This window comes from Anguilla anguilla, chromosome 10, assembly GCF_013347855.1.
Source record: "Anguilla anguilla isolate fAngAng1 chromosome 10, fAngAng1.pri, whole genome shotgun sequence".
In the NCBI taxonomy this organism is placed as follows: domain Eukaryota; kingdom Metazoa; phylum Chordata; class Actinopteri; order Anguilliformes; family Anguillidae; genus Anguilla; species Anguilla anguilla.
Window position 1 is genome coordinate 35614748 of NC_049210.1, and position 20438 is coordinate 35635185.

The 20438-nt window shown below is 47.3% G+C and overlaps 1 protein-coding gene across 11 annotated transcripts in view; it reads right to left on the bottom strand.

The window, feature by feature from the left end:
• LOC118206315 (multiple C2 and transmembrane domain-containing protein 1-like) overlaps positions 1–20438 on the bottom strand; it is a 152829-nt gene that overhangs the window by 65693 nt on the left and 66698 nt on the right. For 7 of the 11 annotated variants that reach the window (XM_035378891.1, XM_035378895.1, XM_035378897.1 and 4 more), the window contains 7 exons: positions 20165–20307; positions 18213–18292; positions 15399–15510; positions 13160–13198; positions 9594–9764; positions 8752–8882; positions 5361–5547 (listed from right to left, as the gene is read on the bottom strand). In XM_035378891.1, coding sequence (XP_035234782.1) covers positions 5361–5547; positions 8752–8882; positions 9594–9764; positions 13160–13198; positions 15399–15510; positions 18213–18292; positions 20165–20307 — 863 coding nt within the window. The remainder of the gene's footprint in view (positions 1–5360; positions 5548–8751; positions 8883–9593; positions 9765–13159; positions 13199–15398; positions 15511–18212; positions 18293–20164; positions 20308–20438) is intronic. The other 4 variants (XM_035378892.1, XM_035378896.1, XM_035378894.1 and 1 more) reach the window with 3 other exon arrangements.

Sequence of the window (20438 nt, forward strand, 5' to 3'; positions counted from 1 at the left end):
ATTTTCCCATTCCTCCCACCCCCACCCCCACCCCCACCCCCCTTCCCCCCCCAAACCCACCTCTCTCAAAATCCCCTTTGCCCCCCCCCCCCACAACCCCCCTCACCCCTACCCCCGCTCCCAGTCCTTCGTCCCTCACCGCCAAATCTGTCAGAGAGGCAGGCTGAGGAGTTCAGCTCCATTACAGGGTGGAGAGGCAATACCCCCCCGTCCCCAGACTGGGGGTACGTGCAGTCCCCCGTACGCCCCCCCCACCCCCACCCCACCTCCCCCCCCAGCTGATTGACAGCTTGTCACCGTGACGTCTTATTCCATCTCTGTTGTGGAGAAAATTAATGTCACAGCGCAAAGCCTTATGGCTCGCTGTCATCTTGGAAGCCCTCACCTTTTATCATTGCTCTAAATAACATTTCAAGCCCACCGCCTTGTGCTGGACAAACCGGTCAGGGGACATTAAATCGGATGACTGTGAAATGTCATAATGAAAACAGAACGCTAACAGCTTCCTCCTCCTCTCCTCCTCTCCTTTCTCTCTCTCGCTCTCTCTTGTTCTACCCTTCTCTCTGTCTCTCCCTCCATTTTCCCCTCACTCTCTCCGTCTCATTCTACCTTTTACCGGACTCTCTTTCTACACCCCCTCAACACAAACACACACACACACACACACACATACACACACACACACACTGTAGTGTCGTGGCCTCTGCCGATTTTGGGCCAAATGACAGGGAGAGTAAAGTACTGGTTCCCACCTCTTTAGCAAAATCCACCCTGCCCCTGACACCCATTAACATCCATTAGACTGAAGTTCTCTCTCTCTCTGTCTCTCTCTCTCTCTCACCTCACTATAGCTCATTATAATGAGCAATCCCACATGACTTCACACTGGTGACAGAAAGGTTTAAAGCACCGACCGGTGTGATCTGTTTTTTTTTTTTTTTTTTTAATTTCTTATTCTCAAACTTTCGAGGACGGAAGAAGGGGAGCGGCCGTTAACGGCTCGGCAAACAGAACAAGATTCGCAAACCCCCCCCCCCCGCATTCCTTCACTCTGTGCCCTGCCCCCCACCTCACCCCCCTCTTCACTGCCAAGAGCCATGAAAGAGTCTGATCCTGATTTTTCTGATGTGGCTCTCATAGCCCCCCTTCCCCACTCCTGTTTTGACACTCACTTTTGTGTTCTGGGTAGACAGACATTCTCCGAGCTAATTGTGGAAAAGCCAGTCGGCGCTATAAGACCAGCGGTGGGGGCGACTGACAGAAAACTCTCGGCTATGACAAATCAGCTGATTGATTTAATGATGAAGTGACAGTGAGTGACGCCGCGGCAACTTGTTAGCGCTGGATTTGCGCCCTGAGACGTGCTGTGATAATGGCAGTCTGTCATTTCATCAGCTGTTAATGTGTCACCGAAGATAGGCACCAGAGAGACTGATTTACCTGAAATGAGACACACACACACACACACAGACAAACAAACACAGATGCACACACACACACACACACACACACACAAGCATGCACGCGCACACGCACACACACACAGACAAACAAACACACACACACAAACACATGCGCACACAAACACACACACACACAAACACACACACACAAACACATGCGCACACAAACAAACACACACACACACACACACACACACGCAAACATGCACACGCACACGCAAACATGCACACACACACACACACACACACAAACACACGCAAACATGCACACGCACACGCAAACATGCACACACACACACACACACACACACACACAAACACACGCAAACATGCACACGCACACGCAAACATGCACACACACACACACACACACAAACACACGCACATACACACTCACACAAATGAACATCTGCCTGCTTAACCTCAAGCAGACACACGTGCGAACGCAGAAACACACGCGCGAGCACGGCTTCTCGGGCACCGCAAAGGCCTCTGGGATCGAAGCGGCCATTTCCTCATAACAGCAACGAGCGGAGAGCCGGAAGATCAATACGAATTAGAGAGCGCGCTCGCGGGCCGGCTCGATGAACCCTTCGGCCCGGTCCATCGGGCGAAGCCTCTCCCTGATAACCCTCTCCCCATTGGCCAAGTAATCATCCCCCCCTGTCTCCTCAACTATCCCTGCAATACATTACACGGTGAGCCAGTCCTTTATCTTCCCCTGATACGCCGCGCTCAGCGATGGCCACTTGGGCCGGGCTGTTATGCAGAGGCCATAAAACAGCGCTATTGATAAACAGCACTTTATTCCAGTCCGATATTTAACAGACCAAACAAAGGCCAAACACAGAACGCAGCAGGCCGCGTGTGGCAGAAGAGACGAGAGACTAGATCCACGCACAACGGCAATTACAGCGCGAGCACCCTAAAGCATCACTTCTGTATGTTATGAATTTTAGAAATGTGAAAGTTTAGAAATTAGACTCAGAAAACTGATTACATGTAAATGCCTAGGTATGTTTATGTGTTAAACACATTGAGGCATTTACGTAAGTGTTTGCAGCAACACATCGGAAAACGTTTAATGTGACCTTAGACTGCGTACACAGACAGGATTCAACGGCGAAGCTACGTGCTAATACTGAAGCCTCGGCCAATATGACAGCCCGTCTCCGCACAACAGACCCAGTGACTCAACACGCGGTTTCCTCGCCGGAAAAAGAGAGAGAGAAAGCGAGAGAGAGAGAGAGAGAGAGAGAGAGAGAGAGAGAAATCAGCTGAAAGTCATCTGATAGGTCTTTATGCCTTTAATGATGTGGCGCCCTTTAAATAGAGCGAGTAAGAATTCACATTAAAGGGGCTTAATTGCATTCCCCCCCCACCCCCCCTCCACCCAGCGTATTGCAGGGGACAGTGACGATTGGGCGGGGGAGCGTCTGCCTTCAACAAGCCGGTCCCGAGCCACCACAATGCTCCGTATTTGTGCCCGTTACTTATATATTTATTTCCCCAGGCTGATTGGGGTGGGGGTGGGGGGGGGGGGGGGTGACCACGATAACGCTATTCGCGCGCGACTCCCGCTGCAGTCTGCAGACAGCTGATTCCATAAAGATAGAGGCGAGAATAAATTTGCAGAAGCCTTCTACCCCCCCCCCCCCCCCCCCCCCCACCACCACCACCGCGCTAATCTGTTTGAGGAGCATTGTGTGGCATTAGTAGCAGTACTTCATGTTATCTCTCTCCCCCGATAAGGTACATCTTTATTAAATTCACTTATTGAAAGGGTGTCAGACAGGGAAAAGGAATACGGTAATAGTGGGAAAAAATTAAAGAGTACCTCTCCACACACTTGCACACACACACACACACATACACACACCCGCACACACACAGAAAAACTGGCTGACATACTGCACAGATAGACCGGGCAATAGGACAGAGTGAATGGTCAAGAGAATAAGGGAGAAAAAAAGCACAAGAGAGAGAGGGAGAGAGATAGAGAGAAAGAGAGAGAAGGTGAAATAGCATTTCTTTTCATTTTAGAAGCCCCCTCCTCAAGCCAAGCAGACAAACACACACACACACACACACACACTCTAGCTCTCTCTCTCTTTCCTTGGCGCACACCAGTGTACAGCAGGCCTGTCCTGGTCCAAGAGCTCCCCTCTCTGAGAGTCAGAAGGTACTGTACCAGGGAGAGGGAGCCAGCGAGCTCTGCTCCGCTCCTCTCGGCTCGGCTACTGTATGTAGGTCACGCGTCCCACACTTGGCCTGTGGAGTATTTTCCACTGCTGCTAGACTAGAGATCAAACAGATTTCCCAGCATGGCTTTTAACTTAAATTAGAACTGAATCTGCACACGCGCACACACACACGAACTCCCACACACACGCACACACACATGCTAGCAGAACTCGGCGGCTACCGCCGACAGGCCAGGCGGTGGCCAGCGGCTTAGGGCCCCCGAATCGCGACGTGCCGCGGAAGAACCGGGAGGTTCTGCGCTCTATCCGGGGACGGAACCCGCGCCGAGGTTTCGGAGGGGTACCCCCCCCCCCCCCAAAAAAAGCTGAGGAATCGAGGCGGCGTAAGGGAGCCCCCTTTTTCTTTTTTTGTCTTAGAGAGGTACCCCGCTGCCGGGGCGGTCGCTAAGTGGTGCGGAGAGCGGCAACGGGGCTCGGAGTGGCGTTTCTGCGCTCTCCCGATGGCTCGGAGCGACGGTCGCCCAAAAAAAGGGGTCTCGCACCGCAAAGACAAAAGAGGCGGCCACGGGCATTGTGCGCCCCAGAAAGGGGGTCCGGGGGGCGCCGGGGGCCAAAGGGCTGCGTGGAGGGGGGACCGGGCTCCTTTCAGCAGATAGGGGAGCACCATTCAGCCTCGGATGGCGCTGAAAAGACCCTGTCAAAGCACCCCCCCTGCCCCCCCCCCCCCCACCACCACCTTCCTTACTTCCTTTCGGGGGTCCCTCTGCTCCTTCCCTGAATTCTCGGCAGCTGGTGCGATCCCGGCTCCCAGAACTGGCCCTCGTTTTTTTCGTTTTTTTTTTTTTTAACAGAAGCCACGCCGGCAAGCCCGCTGCCAGCCCGCTGCCAGCCCGCTGCTGGCCCGCCGGTCCTCCAATGGGGACACCGCTCCTACACCCCCCCCCCCCTCCAGTAGCGTATGCACACATACAGTACCAACACCACGTTTCGCCCCAGGCAATACCACAAATCAGCAGAAGTAGGCGCCGTTTCTCAAACGCCGCTCAAGGGGGCGGAGCAAAGAGCAGGGACTTCCTTTAGAATATGAGGGGTACGGGGAGATGGTGGGAACATCCCTCGCCGAGGTTTTCCGGAAAGTTCTTTCCTTAAAGACAAACCGGCGGAACGTGAGAGTGAGTCATGTACACAGCTGCAAAATTCCGGCCCGCTAACATAATCCGCTGTGAGCCTAGCGGGAGCAAGCGGCCCTAACAGCACTTCTGCTTAGCGTCTCCACAGCTGATAATCATCAGGAGCGTTAGCGCAACCGACTGCCGTTCCCATCGAATAAGCTGTAGGCATTCAGAACGGCCATTTTGACTGGCACGGGAGCCGTGGAAAGAAGCACCAGCTCCGCGTCATCAGCGCAAGGCCCACCAATCTCGCCCCGCCCGTGAAACAGCCAGCCGGAGACACCGTCGATGCTGAAACACTCGTTACAGAAAGTGTGTTTTGAGAGAGAGAGAGCTAAAGCATTCGAATAGAAGCTGTTACGCGGGTCTGGCCTGTTATTTGCATTTTAATAACCGAAGCTCCGGAAGCTTCCGGGCAGGAAGAGAACAGTCTCCCGCCAGCTCAGCCCAACCCTCGCAGGCGGTTTCCGAACGCGGCGTGCGGTGCGGTGCGCCGCCCCCAGGGCGCCGGCCGTACTCACGTAGCGGTTGAGGATCTCCCGGCGCTCGTCGGGGTCGTCCAGGATGTTGACGGACAGTTCGGAGATGGAGACGGCGGCGGAGGCAGTGAGCGTGACCAGCAGCACCAGCATGCCCTCGCCCTCCTCCAGGGGGATGTCCAACTTGTGGGTCTGTTCCTTACTGAGGGCTGACAGGTCCACCTGACACCTGAAACACACACACACACACACACACACACAGACGCACACAAACACACACACACACACACACACACACAAACACACACACACACACACACACACACACACACAAGCACACACACAACACGGTGATGAAAAATGTCTCTTTCAATTATAGTCACACACAAATAGAAAAATGCCTGAAATCAGACAAACATACACACAATTGCTGGAAGAAATTTCTGTGGTCTTACACACAAACACGCAGATGTGGGCACACGTACACTTCATTCAAGGAACACAACTCAAAATATATGTATTCATACAGATAGACATGCACACGCGCATGCGCACACACACACACACACACACACACACACACACACACACACACACACACACACACACACACAAAGGTACCAGCCCACACACACACATAGGGATCTGAAATTCCCTCCAGCTCCCTGCTGCAATTTGAATGATTTTCGAAACGAGTGAAAGGTAAACGCGGCGCGTAGCTCGGACGCAGTGCGCGCAATTCTCCGCGGACGTCGCGAGCGAAGGGAACGGGGAAGCGGCCTCAGCGCGGAAATGAAAACAGGCGCCACGCCTAATGTGAACACGAGCCCCCGACAAAACCCACCCCCACCCCCTCCACCCCCTCCACCCCCCAAACTAAGAGAGGCTCATTCTCCTCCAGCGCACGCCGGACTGTCACTTCCAACGGCTCCCGCAACTTGACGAGCTCCCGCCGCTGTCCGGCGCCACTTCCGCTAACTGGCTAACCGTGTCTTTTAATGAAAACGCCAATTGATCCTGAAGAGGGAGATAATGCACTGGCCCCTGGAACGGCAGGCCCGGGCCAAAAGGGGGCAGACTCAAATAAATGGGCATTTAAAGATGGGAAATAGCCAATTACAAGCCTAGGGGAGCCCGGGGAGCGGCCCGACAGCCCTCCCCAGGAACGTTCCGGGGTGTCACTTGGCAGCGTGGCTGGTGCGACGGGATGAAGAGGGGGCAGGTGGGTGGGGGGTGGGGGGTGGATTGGGGGGCGGGTGCAGTGGGGTTGGGGAGTGCAAAGTTAGCAGGTCCAATCCCCTCTCTCTCCTGCTCCATTAGGGCTTCTGTCTCTCGGATTTAATGGGGCCTTGTCAGGTGGAGGGACGCACACAATCTGCGCGGAGCCGGGAGGTTCGAGGCCAGAATATAATGAGGTTTCCACCGGGCTAAAGAGGGGGATCTTTTCTCTCAGCACCAGGGATAACCGGCCCCCTCGCTGTCGAGAGCACATCACTAAAAAAGGAAGCAAATAAGGGTTTGCTTTGACCGACGAGCCAATGGACTGGCTATTAGGGGTGTGAGGCTAAACAAGCGGCCCCCCGCCTCCTTCCTTTTCTTCTCTCTCTCTCTGGACCTTTGGGGTCCAGATTCAAGAACCTGCTTGAGATGCAAACGGCGCCTCCTGCTTCCTCCAACGCTCGCTCACAGCCCCCTGACTCAAACCAGAATTACCCAGCACGCTCTGCCTCAGGTGCAAATACACAAACCAAGAGGGAAGCGATGCGTAGTGGGGTCAGAGGGACGGACTTGCAACCAGCATGTTTCGAACCCTCCGTGTGTTACACCGCAGCAGTGCCACTCACCGAGGTTTAACCCCAATCGCCTCAAAAACCGGCACGTGTAATTGGCTAACCCCGCCGCCTAGAAGAGCCACCTGAAACCAAGCCTGTTCCTGATTGGGCCGCGCGGCGGGCGCAGCGAATGGGAGGCGGACGTCAGGGGCGACGCCGTACGCGATCCATCACTGCCCCGGGCCTTCTTCTCGGGGATCGGCGCAGCCCTCTGTGATTTATGGAACTATTACTCCGGTACACGCGTACAACCAGCCACTGAGCTAATATACATCCACGGATGGGTATACAGGAGACACCCGTACCCATAAACCTCCGGGGCTGTAAAAACCAACGTGCCCCACCGCCCCTCCCCTCCCAAAACCAAAACTTTCCTATAGGCCCCCCCCCACACCCTTTCCACTCACCCTTTACACTCCCAGACAAACTTCATGGGGCTTCCCCCCCCCACATTTCTGTGGACCACCAGGGGGCAATGCCTTAACAAAATACCACGGGGGGAGAGAATTGCTATAAGGTTTTAATTTTAGATTTGATACAGAGAGGGAGGGAAAGAGACAAACGCATTTCGAGTTGCGTAGGAAAGAATGCACTGGCCACCCCTTTTTACACCCCCCACTACCCTCAAGCACACCCGTGATTTTCATCTCCATCAGTCTCTCAGGTGGGAGCCCCAAAGCCCCACAAGACCGCCTCTGGATTTTTTCCCCCCCATGTTATACGACTCGTTAAAGAGGTGCTTAATTCCACTGTTTGAAAAATTACCCCTGTTTTGCATTACAAATACCATGTGCCTAATTGGTGGCTTTGTGGGAAAAGGTCAGCGAATATTTGAAAATCACTCCCAGGGAAATTGTTTAAGTTTCGCGCGCGCACAGCCGGCTCTGTGACGGCTAAATTAATTAGCGCGCGTCTCAATTCAAGTCTCCGGCCCAGGCTAATAAAGCATAACAGAAGCTAAACTGTTAGCTTACGCGACGGTGTTCAAACACCACGCCGCGCTGCTCTGCTGAGTTACGCGACTAGCCCTGGAGAGATTCTCAGCGTCTGTGTGCAGGGCTGGCGCGGTTGGCGCCAGTGACCTTGACATGGACTCTCCTGCCCCCTCCTGGACAAGCAGGGGTACCATCGCTCCATTCCATTATGTGAACATCACCAGCCAATCACAGAGACTCGTGGAAAAGCCCGCATTTACTTTACAGCATCCTCCGGGTGAATTGCACCGCCTGACGAGCGAGAATTCCTGGATCCGTTTCACCTCCTGAATAATTCAGTCCGATGGGGGTTTCTGGACACTGGGACAATCTAAGACCAGCGGTTCAAACTCCGGTCCTGGAGGGGCACAGTGTCGGCTGGTTTTTTGTGGTTTATTTTATATCAGCAGCCAATTTAGGCATTGGAAGCAAGGTATGGAGACTCTTCAGCCAATCAATGACTTGAATTAAGCACCTGAGTGCACAAACACATCAAACACCTGCAGACCCAGCGGCCCTCCAGGATTAGAATTCGAGTTCCCTGACCCACAGTGTATAAATGGCGATGTCCTGTGCCCTCGTATAGGGTGAGATGCTACAGTTTCCTAGCGCCAGCTAGTTACCCACCTGCCCATAAAATCATCCTTTTTGCCTGCATCCTTGTCCCAGACAGTGATGTCAACGATCCCGCCCAGCTCCTCGTACAGGTGAAAGTCAAACTGCTCCCTCCACTGGGGGTTCAGGGTTTTGGGTATAGTCTGGGGGACAAAAGCACACGGAGAAGGAGAATAGGAGGAGGAAGAGGAAAAGGAGGAAACATGATGAGTGTCAGATAGTGTCTCCAATGACTCATTTTGAAAAGGCAGGACTGCAAATATTAAAAACTAATCAGAATGGAAAACTATCTTCTGAACATGTTCTACCGTACCCATACTCGATAGAAACTTGAATTATATTTCAAGTATTCTTAAGTATAAAATAGTATACTTCAAGTATATTTCAGCATACAAATGTTTCACATGGGTTATGATAACAGAAGGGCATACTGATTAGGGAAGTTGAGTACAGTATTTGGAGCCTCTCAACACAAGCAGCTGAAGCATTAGTACTAGTTTAGAGTAGAATGCCACCAATAAACTAGTATAGCGTTAGAATAGTATCTTCTTTGTATACGCAGACGCTGATGAAGGTCTAAGACCAAAGCGTTTGTTGTTTGATCGCTATCTTGAGCATTACGGACTTTATTATAAACTAGATTTCTTCTGTAGCCTCCTTTTCAGATTTTCTTTCCATTTTACAACCAGTGTGGGTTTTTCTTTTTCTACATTTGCACTACATACTTGGTTTTATGCACGAAAAATAAGACGAGGCAAAAGTGCAAACTATCTACACTGCTGGTTACACTACTGACACTGGCACAACAGTAGCACCAGTGTAATTGTATGGTCCTGCGAGAGCAGAACCAGCACCTTGCTGCTGTATTTCTGGTTTCCGAGGCGGAACTTGACGTAGGGGTCGCTGAAGCCGTTGGAGTCCATGGGCTGGAGGCTGCGGCCCTCGATGAGGCTGATGCTGACGATGCCCCTCCACAGCTGGGCCTTACGGTGCACGTCCGACAGGCGCATGCTCTGGTGCGGCTGCTTCAAACGCAAACACACACACACACCATACACACGATACGTACACACACACACGCACACACACCATACACACACACACGCACACACCATACACACACGCACACACACACACACATACACCATACACACACATACCATACACACACACACACACACAGGCACACCATACACCATACACACACACGTGCACACACACACCATACACACACACACAAACAGAACCCAGAAGCATCAGTATTCAGCTACAAAACACAACATCCTGCCAGACAAAACAGACACACACACGCACACACAGGGGCCACATATCTTCACCACTCCACACGAAGTCTAATTCACACAGTGCTGCCTTCACACACCGTTCAGTTTGTGTGTAAAACAGATTGTGCCGATTCCTCTCTGTGCAGTGAGGTGCGCACACTTCCTGTGTGGCAGCACCGGAGCCTGAACACAGCAGAGAAGCCACAACAGGGCAAACGGAGCTCAACGTCCCTTTGTAATCGCAATTACGACGTCATCTCCGTGCTGTCGTTACCAGTCACAAGAAGGGCACTCCCGCTACACACAGAATTAGCCCAAATTGCTTCCTTGAGTTCCTCAGCCATAACGTGTGACATTCAGGCATAATTGCCACTGATCTTTTTCCAAAAGAAGAGTCAAGTTGATTTGATTGAGCTCGCGGCATTTCACGCAGATTTTAAAAAGGCAGCATTAACCTTCGCAGAAGACACACGTTGCGTGTATTTATTCAGGAGAGGGAAAAAAGTACCGCTCTTATTTGTCTAACAAAAGCATTTATACAAGTTATCTTTCCTTTGCTGTCGGACAAAAAAAAAAAAAAAAAACTGATTTGCATTGTTTTTGTTTCAAATGAATTTGATTAAACTCTAAGCAAACTCTCCCTTGAATCGGGGAGCTTTGATCTCCAGCAAGCCTCTAATTCGTTTTCTCCAGACATTAAACACCGAGAGAGGCAGAGCGGGACTCAAACATGAATATTCCTGCTCAAAATGCTATTCGCACGAACACACGGTATGCAAATCGCAGATAGACGGGATCATCTTCCAGTGAAAGCCTAATTGAAAGGGCTTGTTATTGTTTTGTTGCTACAGATTGCTCATTACGTAAACAACAACCGCCAAAGACTCGGATTTCCAAATGAAAAACCTGGGACAAAGTAGGCCAAGAAAGGCAATTATAAATACCAGCCGGATTTAAATCACACAACAATAATAATAATGATGATAATGACATTTAAAAAAAAAAAAAAAAAAAAAACATTTAATTAGGAACTAACTCTGGGCCTGAACTCTTCAACTTAGGAAAGAAAGTATCACTTTGAAAACAGAGGGCTGGTGTGGAGTCTGTAGACTGGCCCAGTGCTGATTTCCTTCTCCTATTGTGGCCCGCGTGTCTATTAAGACAGCTGCGTATTGGGCTCCATAAAAAAAAAAAAGGATAAGTGTATGAAAATAAAGAGAAGAACTCTGAAGTAGCGTTTGTTAGGGAGGTTTTTGGCGGTGTTGGGCACAGTTCCCCTATCAAGCCCCCTGATGACCCAATTAACAACTTCAAAGTGATATTCAGCGGGATTGTCCTCCGTTGCTGTGTGGAAAGATGTTTTTATTTATTTATTATTTTTTCCCCCCCACCAGTGTGGTTTGGCAAAGCTACATCACAAATGTAGCGAAGATCATTTGACCTCGACACCAAAGACAGTAACTAAAACAGCGACCACACATAGTTAACTACTTCAGTATGAACATGCACAAATGGTGAGGTCACCACAATCACGGTGGTTGCAGGAGAGAGTAACGGAAGGGTTGCTTTCATCATCACCAGTGATTGATGCCTCGAAGGTTGAAAAGACTGATTTGAATGAAACATCTTTTTTTTTGGACCCAGATGAAACCACCAGTAAAGAAGACAAGTTTTCTGCATGCAGAGACCAGAGAGGGGGAGTGACCCTTGCATCATCGTTGTTCTTGGTAAAACGAAAGAAAATGGACCAAAGCAAATACATTTCTTAAAAAATCACATATTTGAATTAGCAGGATGAGAAACAAAGGATAAACTTGCAAAAGCACAATGGGAAATCATAGGATGTGCGGTGTGAAGCACATGTCAGAACTCTGAACTGACACAGCAATACTGCCCCGCCCCCCCTTCCCTAAAAGCTCTCTTTGGGCGTGGCCCCCACCTCTGGATACCATGTTCTCATACACCACCTTTGCTTTCATTGCATTTCACAATTCAACCTTTCCTTTTCCAGGTTGGGAATGGGAGTGGTCCTGACACCACCGCCCCGCTCAACCCCCCCCCCCCCCCCCAAAAGCCCCAAGCAGGAAAGCTGCGCAGTCAGCTGGAAGGACAGTTTCAGCTGCCCCAGCTGCGCAGTTCTCCTGCAGGCAGAGAGGTGTGAGAACAACAGCGGAACTGAGCAAAAAGGCCTTATTTTCAGAACCATCAGCTGCAATATACTGCGCACTGGCTTTAACCAAGGAAGAGGGCTAACAATCCCACCAATATTACAAAACAGGCCAAATAACTCCCCCCTCCAATAATACAGCATGATGATGAGAAAAATCATTTCATTTAAGAAAGCAACAGGAAGAAATATTCAATTTCCCTGAAGAATTCTGCAGAAATGATACACAGCTTCTTTTTTTTTCTTTTAAAAAAAAAAAGATTTCTGGAGGAGCATTGCCCCGAAATCCCACTAGAGGGCTTCAGTTCTTGGGGTCTATGCATTTCAACCCCCCTAATATTCAAACTAAAGTTAAGCCCTCGAGTTTAATGGACTTCCGCAGCTCCCGTATCTCCACAGAGAACCCAGCCCTGTGCAGCAGAGGTGTGCAACTATTTCAGCACTGTGTGGGGTTTTTTTTTTTTTTCAACTGAATAGAGCTGAATTACATTAATATTATGTTCAATATGGCAGTAATCATGAAATGAAGAACTACAGCACAGAAAATGTACCCAACTTCATGCGGAAGTGAGATCTTCCTCGGTAAATGCATCACAATTCTTACATTGTCTGAACCTTCTGAACTTAATAATGAAGTGTGAACTTCAAGATTACTTAGACAATTTTTTTGTCCACTCAACTATATATCATACAAAAAATGTCATTAATAACTAGATTAATAATGCATGAAGTTCAATTGAAACTCATAACAGAATGCACACAGTTTTATTGACAAGGTTTTTTTTTGGGGGGGGGGTGTTCTGGTGACTGCACGTGATATATTGCAGCTTGTCGAAAATAAACAGCGTGGAAATAAAAAATTAAAAAAAAGACTGAAGACTGATCAGGATGGAGGTTGGCTGGAGACACAAGCGGAATACGTGAGGATAGACCATGATTCCTCATGAGGCTGAGGCATGCTAGGAATTACCTTACAGGATCTTTTCCAGCTCCTCCTCAATAGCATGCTCTGTAAATGAGATAAAGCAGTTTAATAACCCCCCACCCCCTCCTCGCTGGGGAGGGGAGGTCAAAGGTCAAATGGGCAGCCCGGGTGGAGCAGGTGGTCACACGCAGCCAACACGTCACTACCTACGGCCCATATATACTGTGCACACGCAAGGGCACAGGTATATACGTTCGCCTGATGTGCACACGCACGCAAGCACACGCAAAACGCAAACACGCTTCGGATCACCCCTTCATGAAGACAAACGTGTCGACATTTTCTGTCAGTTGCTTGCCGTTCTGAAAAATTTGGAAAAAAGAGCACTTTGCTAGAGGTATCGGCTGGATGTTCTAGTTTGGGCACTAGACTAAATATAGCACATTAATAATAATAAGCTTCCAGATGCGTGCCACATTGTCCTTCACAAACCCTTAAATTTACAGTACAACAGTAAAATATAATAAAACAATGAAACATCTTTTACGTCTTAAAACCATTTCCTTAACAATTTTATAGTCAAATTTATGTTTGTGGTGTACTGTAAATTTGACTTGAGAAGGACAATATGGTTTTAATGTTTACATGGGTACACCACATAAATATTTAAACCATACTTTGAACTGCAGTAGTAGTATAATGACAACACTGTCATTTGCTTTCATTTTGGCCACTAGATGATGCTACAGGGCAGGTATTGCATGAGAGTATTCCAAAGCAGGCATAGTTTTGATTTAGTTTGCATTTAGTTTTTTTTTTTCTAAAACACAATAGAAAAAAATGTCAAATAGAAAAAATATATATATATCCATGACTGCATCCCATGTTTGATTAAATACATGGGATGGAATTAAAAATAAGCCTAATTTTGGTTTAAAAAAACAAAACCAACTTAATCCAGAGATGGAACAACAGGATCAAAGCAGCTGTTTATGACACATTTATTACAAGCGACTTCTGCAGCATATGTATACACATTTGGGACCTCTCCAAATCTTAGCACAGTAACTCATTTCCAGAAATTGAGAGATGGACCTATTCCAGGGTGAGACAATGCCTCAGGCATCTCGAAAACTGTCCATCATTAACTTAAGTGCAGTAAACCATACGTCTAACTGATGAGGCCCATCAACATTTGGCAAGGTATGCTCTTCTTGGAAACAAAGTCAAATTAAAATGAAACGTCTGGTTGTTAGACTGCCTTGATTCATTATGATTGGTTGAATTTTACATAACTAAAGATTGGCTACTTTTCCCAGCATCCTCTAGTTTGGAACTACAGGTCCACTTCAATATATAGGCCCCAACTCATCTAGAGTAGTACATATGTAGTACAGCAATACAATAAAGTACAATTATGAAACATACACTTAACATTTATCTACTTGTCTCTACAAGAAACATGGCAGGGTCCAGGAATGTGGCACACTAGGAGGTGTTTTTTCTAATTCATTTTAAGAGGACGCATTCTTCAGTGACCGATTGGGAAAGTGCGGACAACCGAAATCCACAACCGAAAACACGGTCGCCATGTAAAGCCTCCACCGTGAAACTTCGGGCCTTCGTTTTCTGTTTGGGAACACCGCCAGATTCAGCGCCCTACTGTACAGCACTGCCAGCCATGCGTTAAACAGTGTAAGACGTGGAAATCAAAGGTTGGTTTGGCTGGACATGGGTTAGGTGGCACAGTTAGTATGGAGTGGCGTAACGTACTCATCGCGTTCACCCAGAGCCGCGTACACTTCCCCTCTTTGCCTACAGTTCCCCTCTTTACACCCCTTCAGTCGTTCTTTTAACCCTTTGAAGAGCAGGTTTCGGGAATTTGATTTTTCAAAATTCTAAGTCAGTGTTCTAGAACTCCACTGCTCTCAATTACCAGTAGTGATCGTTTCATCCGCATTAGAATGTTCAGTTGCGAACCTTCTAATCACATATTTGTGATCTCACACCTTAAAGGGTTAATGCCAGGAGCAGGGAGAGACACTGTCTGTGTCAGTGAGGAATCAGATAGGCTGTAGTAACACTTACTCATCCAGCTCATGGTTTAGGAAGACCGAGCATCTGCCACACCTATCACCGCATAGAGAAAAAGTCCCCTTTGCACACACCTGCACGGATCGGGGTTCCTGGTGCTCTCAAAATAGAACAACCCTGTATTTCAAAGATACCAGTCCAATCACAATGTTTGATTGGTTAGAGGGGGTGGGGGGGGGGGGTCACTTACTGCCTCTCTGAAGTCCCCTTCTTTGGGCAGCACTGTGATGGCCAGATCCAGGGTCCCCAGGTCATGGTCCTGGTACTGGGGATCCTTCAGTTCTAAGGTCACATCCAGGGTCCTACAGCAGCATTGAAGAGTGTGAACATAAGGACAGCAACACCTGGCTTACAAGTAGTTCACTGCATACAGAAATAGATTATATATGAGCCAGTTCTGAGCCTGCATGCTTTATCCTCAGAACTATGGGACTTGCATAATGTACGCATAATATTTCCACAATATTAAGCTGTATACGTTATGTGAAGTGATCAAATGGACTGGAGTACAAATTGGTCTGCATTCTGTAAACAGGCATGTAAATTCCAATAATAGCAGTTTTTGAGGATGAATAAGAACAGTAAATATACACAAAGGAAAGGAACAAAAGCCATGACACGAAACATTTCAGTAATTTGGCTTCTCTCTCCCAGTACTTAGACACAATAGGAGTGAGTGAAGTCAGTGGGATGAACATGGGATTCTCATGCAGAAAATAATCCAACATTATTGAGAATTGACTGCATTTATGAAATATAACCAACTGAATGCAACACCTGAGATAAACACCAGATGGAGCCATCTCATCACAAATAAGGTCTTCGAAAAAGCCCACTTAACAAATGTATTTGTCTTGGGGCACTTTCACACCTGAAGGTTATTTCCTTAATTGAACCTAATGTGAGAATGAGACATTGCGTCGTTTTTCAATTAGTCAGGTTTGCTTTTCAAAAAGTTGAAAATCAAACGGGCCAGAACTTGTAAACAAAGTCACCTGGTTGGAAATTTTGTTCAATTTAGAAATTTTATTTAAAGAAAACTGGTGAAGTGATCATTTAAGGTGAATTCCATAGGAAAATACTACAGATTAGGCTACTGATCAGCAAGACTAGGTGTTTGTCACGGAAAATATTGACATACGTTGCTGACCAGCAAACAGCAAAGTTGTTGAAAATCGTTAAAAACTGAAAGAATTGTTTGTTTAAATATGAATTTATTAAACTGATTAATAAACCTCATGCACATCAGAGGGAAATACTGAAATAAGATGTGCAACTGTAGCAAAAGTAACAAGTGCTTGAAGTAAAACAAAATCTGTTGACAGCCTGCTTTTGTCTTTTACATTGCTAAAACAAAGCGTGGTTGCCGCATGTCCGCTTTTGTGTCTTTAAAGTTTGTTTTGGTCCAATATTTTGTACATCGCAAGGTTTCAGTCTTTGATGAGTGCCTCTTGTCACAGATGCTATCGTAAAGGGGGAAAGTGTTGGGCATCAACATTGCTGACAGGGACGGTCAAACGTCTGATTACAACAACTGACAAGAAGGAGAATCTTTTTTTTCTCCCAGCATTTGGCAATAGAACGCGTGTCAAATTCCAGCCCTGTAGAGCCGCAGTGCCTGCTGGTTTTTGGGGGCATTCTCGCCACAAGTGTCTCATTCAAATCATTGATTGGCTGAGGAATCCACACACCTTGTTTCCAAGATCTTAACTGGCAGTTGATTGAAATGAAAAGACAAAATCCTGCATATACTGGGATTCAGTTTAACACCCCTGCAGTAGGCTATTAATACGTTAATGCGTAAAAGCCAATACCAGGGCTGTCAAACTGAATCCCAAGGGGGCCACGGTATCTGTGGGTTTTTGTGTCTTCATGTCAATCATCTGCCAATTAACACCTTGAGAACAAGGTGTGTGGATTCCTCAGCCAATCAATGACTCAAATGAAAGACTTGTGCCGAGAACACGCCAAAAACCGGCAGACACTTTTTTCGACACATTTGGCCAATGGCCAATGCACACAACACCACAGGCTACATTAAGGTTGACAGTTACCATTCAAAACTGCCAAAAAATCAATCACGGAAAGCACTAAAACAGAGAAGATATGGGGAGTTAAGGAATCTGTGGCACATGCGACTTCCGTGACAAACACCCAGCGTTACCAGTATATCCCAATCACATCATGAAATCCCCATCTGTATTATATGAAATTATTTTCCTCATCATCATGCTATATTATTTGGGGGTAGTTATTTGGCCGGTTTCATATATTGGGGGGTTGTAACCTCCTATCCCCCCATAAATGATGTGCTTATTCAGGTTATATGTTGGTGTTGATTTGAGGCACATCAGATAACAGTAGAGGACTGCACGTATAATCATCTGTCGAGAATGCGCATGTTAATTAATTTAATACTACAAGAATTCGGAGAAAGTCTGTCCGCAGCTATGTTTCAACAGTCATGAAAACAGTGTGAAGTGAAGATGTTGTTCTTAACCAATAAAATCTAGCGTAAGTGCTATGCTTCCTGCAATTGGTTCAAATGGTGTTCTCACAAGAAATGACCCACTCCAGAGTTTACTCGGAAGCAGCCTGAGACAATGTCTTCGAGAAGGACTAGGGAGGGGTTGTTGGGTCTGCACCAGGGTTTGATTACCTTATACCACCTCAAACGAACCGCACCAAGAGGGCAATGCTCCAGGGTTCGATTCAAACGGTCTAAACAAGGTAGGTGTGAACACACCCAAAGTAACAGCTGATCCACTGATTCCAAAGCAAACTGACTAAAGGTTTGACATTGCCATAAGAACACATTAAATCTGAATGCAGAACCAAATAAACACACTAGATGGCACTGTGAAACCACAAATAAGGTCTTGGAGAAGCGAAGAACAGTAAAGTACCTTGGATTAAAAATATCCAGAGATAAGAGAATTTCAGAAAATATATAAAGAAACAGAATGCTTGAGACAGCTTAGAAAAATTAGCAATAAGAAGGAACCTTTTATGCTCCAGGGATTCAAGGTACAGGTAGGCCGAACCCATGAAGTCATCTTGAAGACCAAAGTCATAGTCAAAAACCTACGGGGCAGAATTACATCACAGTTAACCATTATGTAATAAAATATATTGCCAAACATTAAAAAATATATTATAATAAGTAATATGTGAACATGAACATGCCAATACATCTTAATACATTTTTGTTTTTATTAAGATATATTGAAATAAGGTGAAAGAAACAATAATTGGTTCTATTTCTGAATATATATTCACAATATATTTCTAAATATTAAATTATTGGATGTACATACATGGGAAGAATATATTGCCACATAAGGAACATTGCATTACATTAGTTTAGCAGATCTCATGGAACAGACCAATCAGTAGATTTCAAAAGACATTTGACACCCATTCTCGATACACTGCAACAGAAAGAGCTCGTACCCTTAATGAAAATGGCTAAAGTCTGGATAAGTATCGGAAAAGATGTTCAGAGCTGGGGCAGCCAAACTTCAGTTTGAAGTGGCGAGATGGTCAGCAGTTTTCTTGACCGCTGCAAGACCCTCATTTCACCACCAGGGGGCCAGAACACACAGGTGACAGGACTATGAATCAGATCTGCACAGGACTGCAGCAGCAGGTCAATCTGTCTGGAATATTTGCATAATGAAGCCATTTGAAAATGAAATTTGTCAACCCACACAGAGTGGGAGAGGCTGAAGCACTGCATTCTGGGCTTTGGATGTGTATTCAAGCATACTGAAGCAAACTGTGAAGCCACAAAAGGCTGCAAGTTCAAAAATCAAAGAACAGGTTGAAATATGATTAAATACTGTAATTCAGGTATTCAGTTAAAAAACCATACTGAATTTAATAGTACAGCATTTCTGCAACTTGATCTTCTATAGAGAGTAATTAATTTAATTGCATATTGAAGAACTTGCATAGATCATTACATTACATTACATTACAGGCATTTAGCAGACGCTCTTATCCAGAGCGACGTACAACAAGTGCATTAGTTCAAAGACTGCAACACTGCCAACTCAAGCGTACAGCAAGAATTTCTCAGGGGATTAAAACCAACAGCCTTTTTCAACGTTTGGCAATCTGGCCTTTGGCTTTTTCTGCCTTTTCCCCATCAGTTAAAGTGCAGATGAACACGTGCTCCCCTCCAAAACATGTGAACTGACTGCTTTACACAAGTTGAGCTTATGAGTCACAGGAAGACACTTCAGTCAGTAATGATGAGACATGATTCCCCAGTCAGGTGAATCCTTCCTTCCTTGGCAACGCTACAGTCAACCGTATGTCACACTGTGGGGCGGCTGGCCACGGTCTAGATTTGACACCAGACTGCAGGGACCTATCCGCACACTATAACAGTGTCCTATCGGGATGAGCCACCCAGCAGCCCTGGTCCTGGCCTTCTTTAAAACTTGCATAACTGACCAATCCACCCCTGAGAGAGTTCACTGCAGCATGACCTTTCCCTGGACACATCATCAATATCTTGACTGCACCATTCCAATTAGTGTACTTATATGCATGCATTCGTCACATTATGTAAATCTTAGTCACACACACTACACGGCCCACTACACTCCCAACAACATCTCCTACCCCCAAACCCTGTGTCCCGCCCCTCTGTGCGCATCAATATACCCATATGCAGGACCCTTTAACATTTTTAACTCAGTCTCATATGCAGACCCATGACGCTCAAACTCAGTCCCAGCCAATGGGGTGTCCAGATTTAATTCTCTGCCCACTGCTGCACCCCACACCTCTTGAATTTCGGTGGATCTACACACACAACTTCTTCACATTTTTAAAGCTTGCTGTCTTTTCCCACCCGTCACATTTCATTCCGTCCCAGCCGTTCAGTGCATCATGGTCTCCAGTCTCCGCCCCCCTCTCCGATAGCCCCGCCCCGCCCACTGGTACCTTGACGTAGAGCGGCTCCTGTAGGTTGTCCACCAGCAGGGACACGCTCTCCTCCCACACGGGGTTCAGGTTCTTGTTGATCGTCCGACTGCGGAACACCTCCTTCCCCGCGATCTTGAACTTCACATACGGGTCGCTTGTTCCTGAGAAAGAGAGAGCGAGAGAGAGAGAGAGAGAGAGAGGAGGAGGGATGGAGAGAGAGAACGAGAGAGAAGAGGAAGGATGATGAAAGAGAGAGATAGGAGTGAAACTGCGGAAGTGGAACAATCTTTAC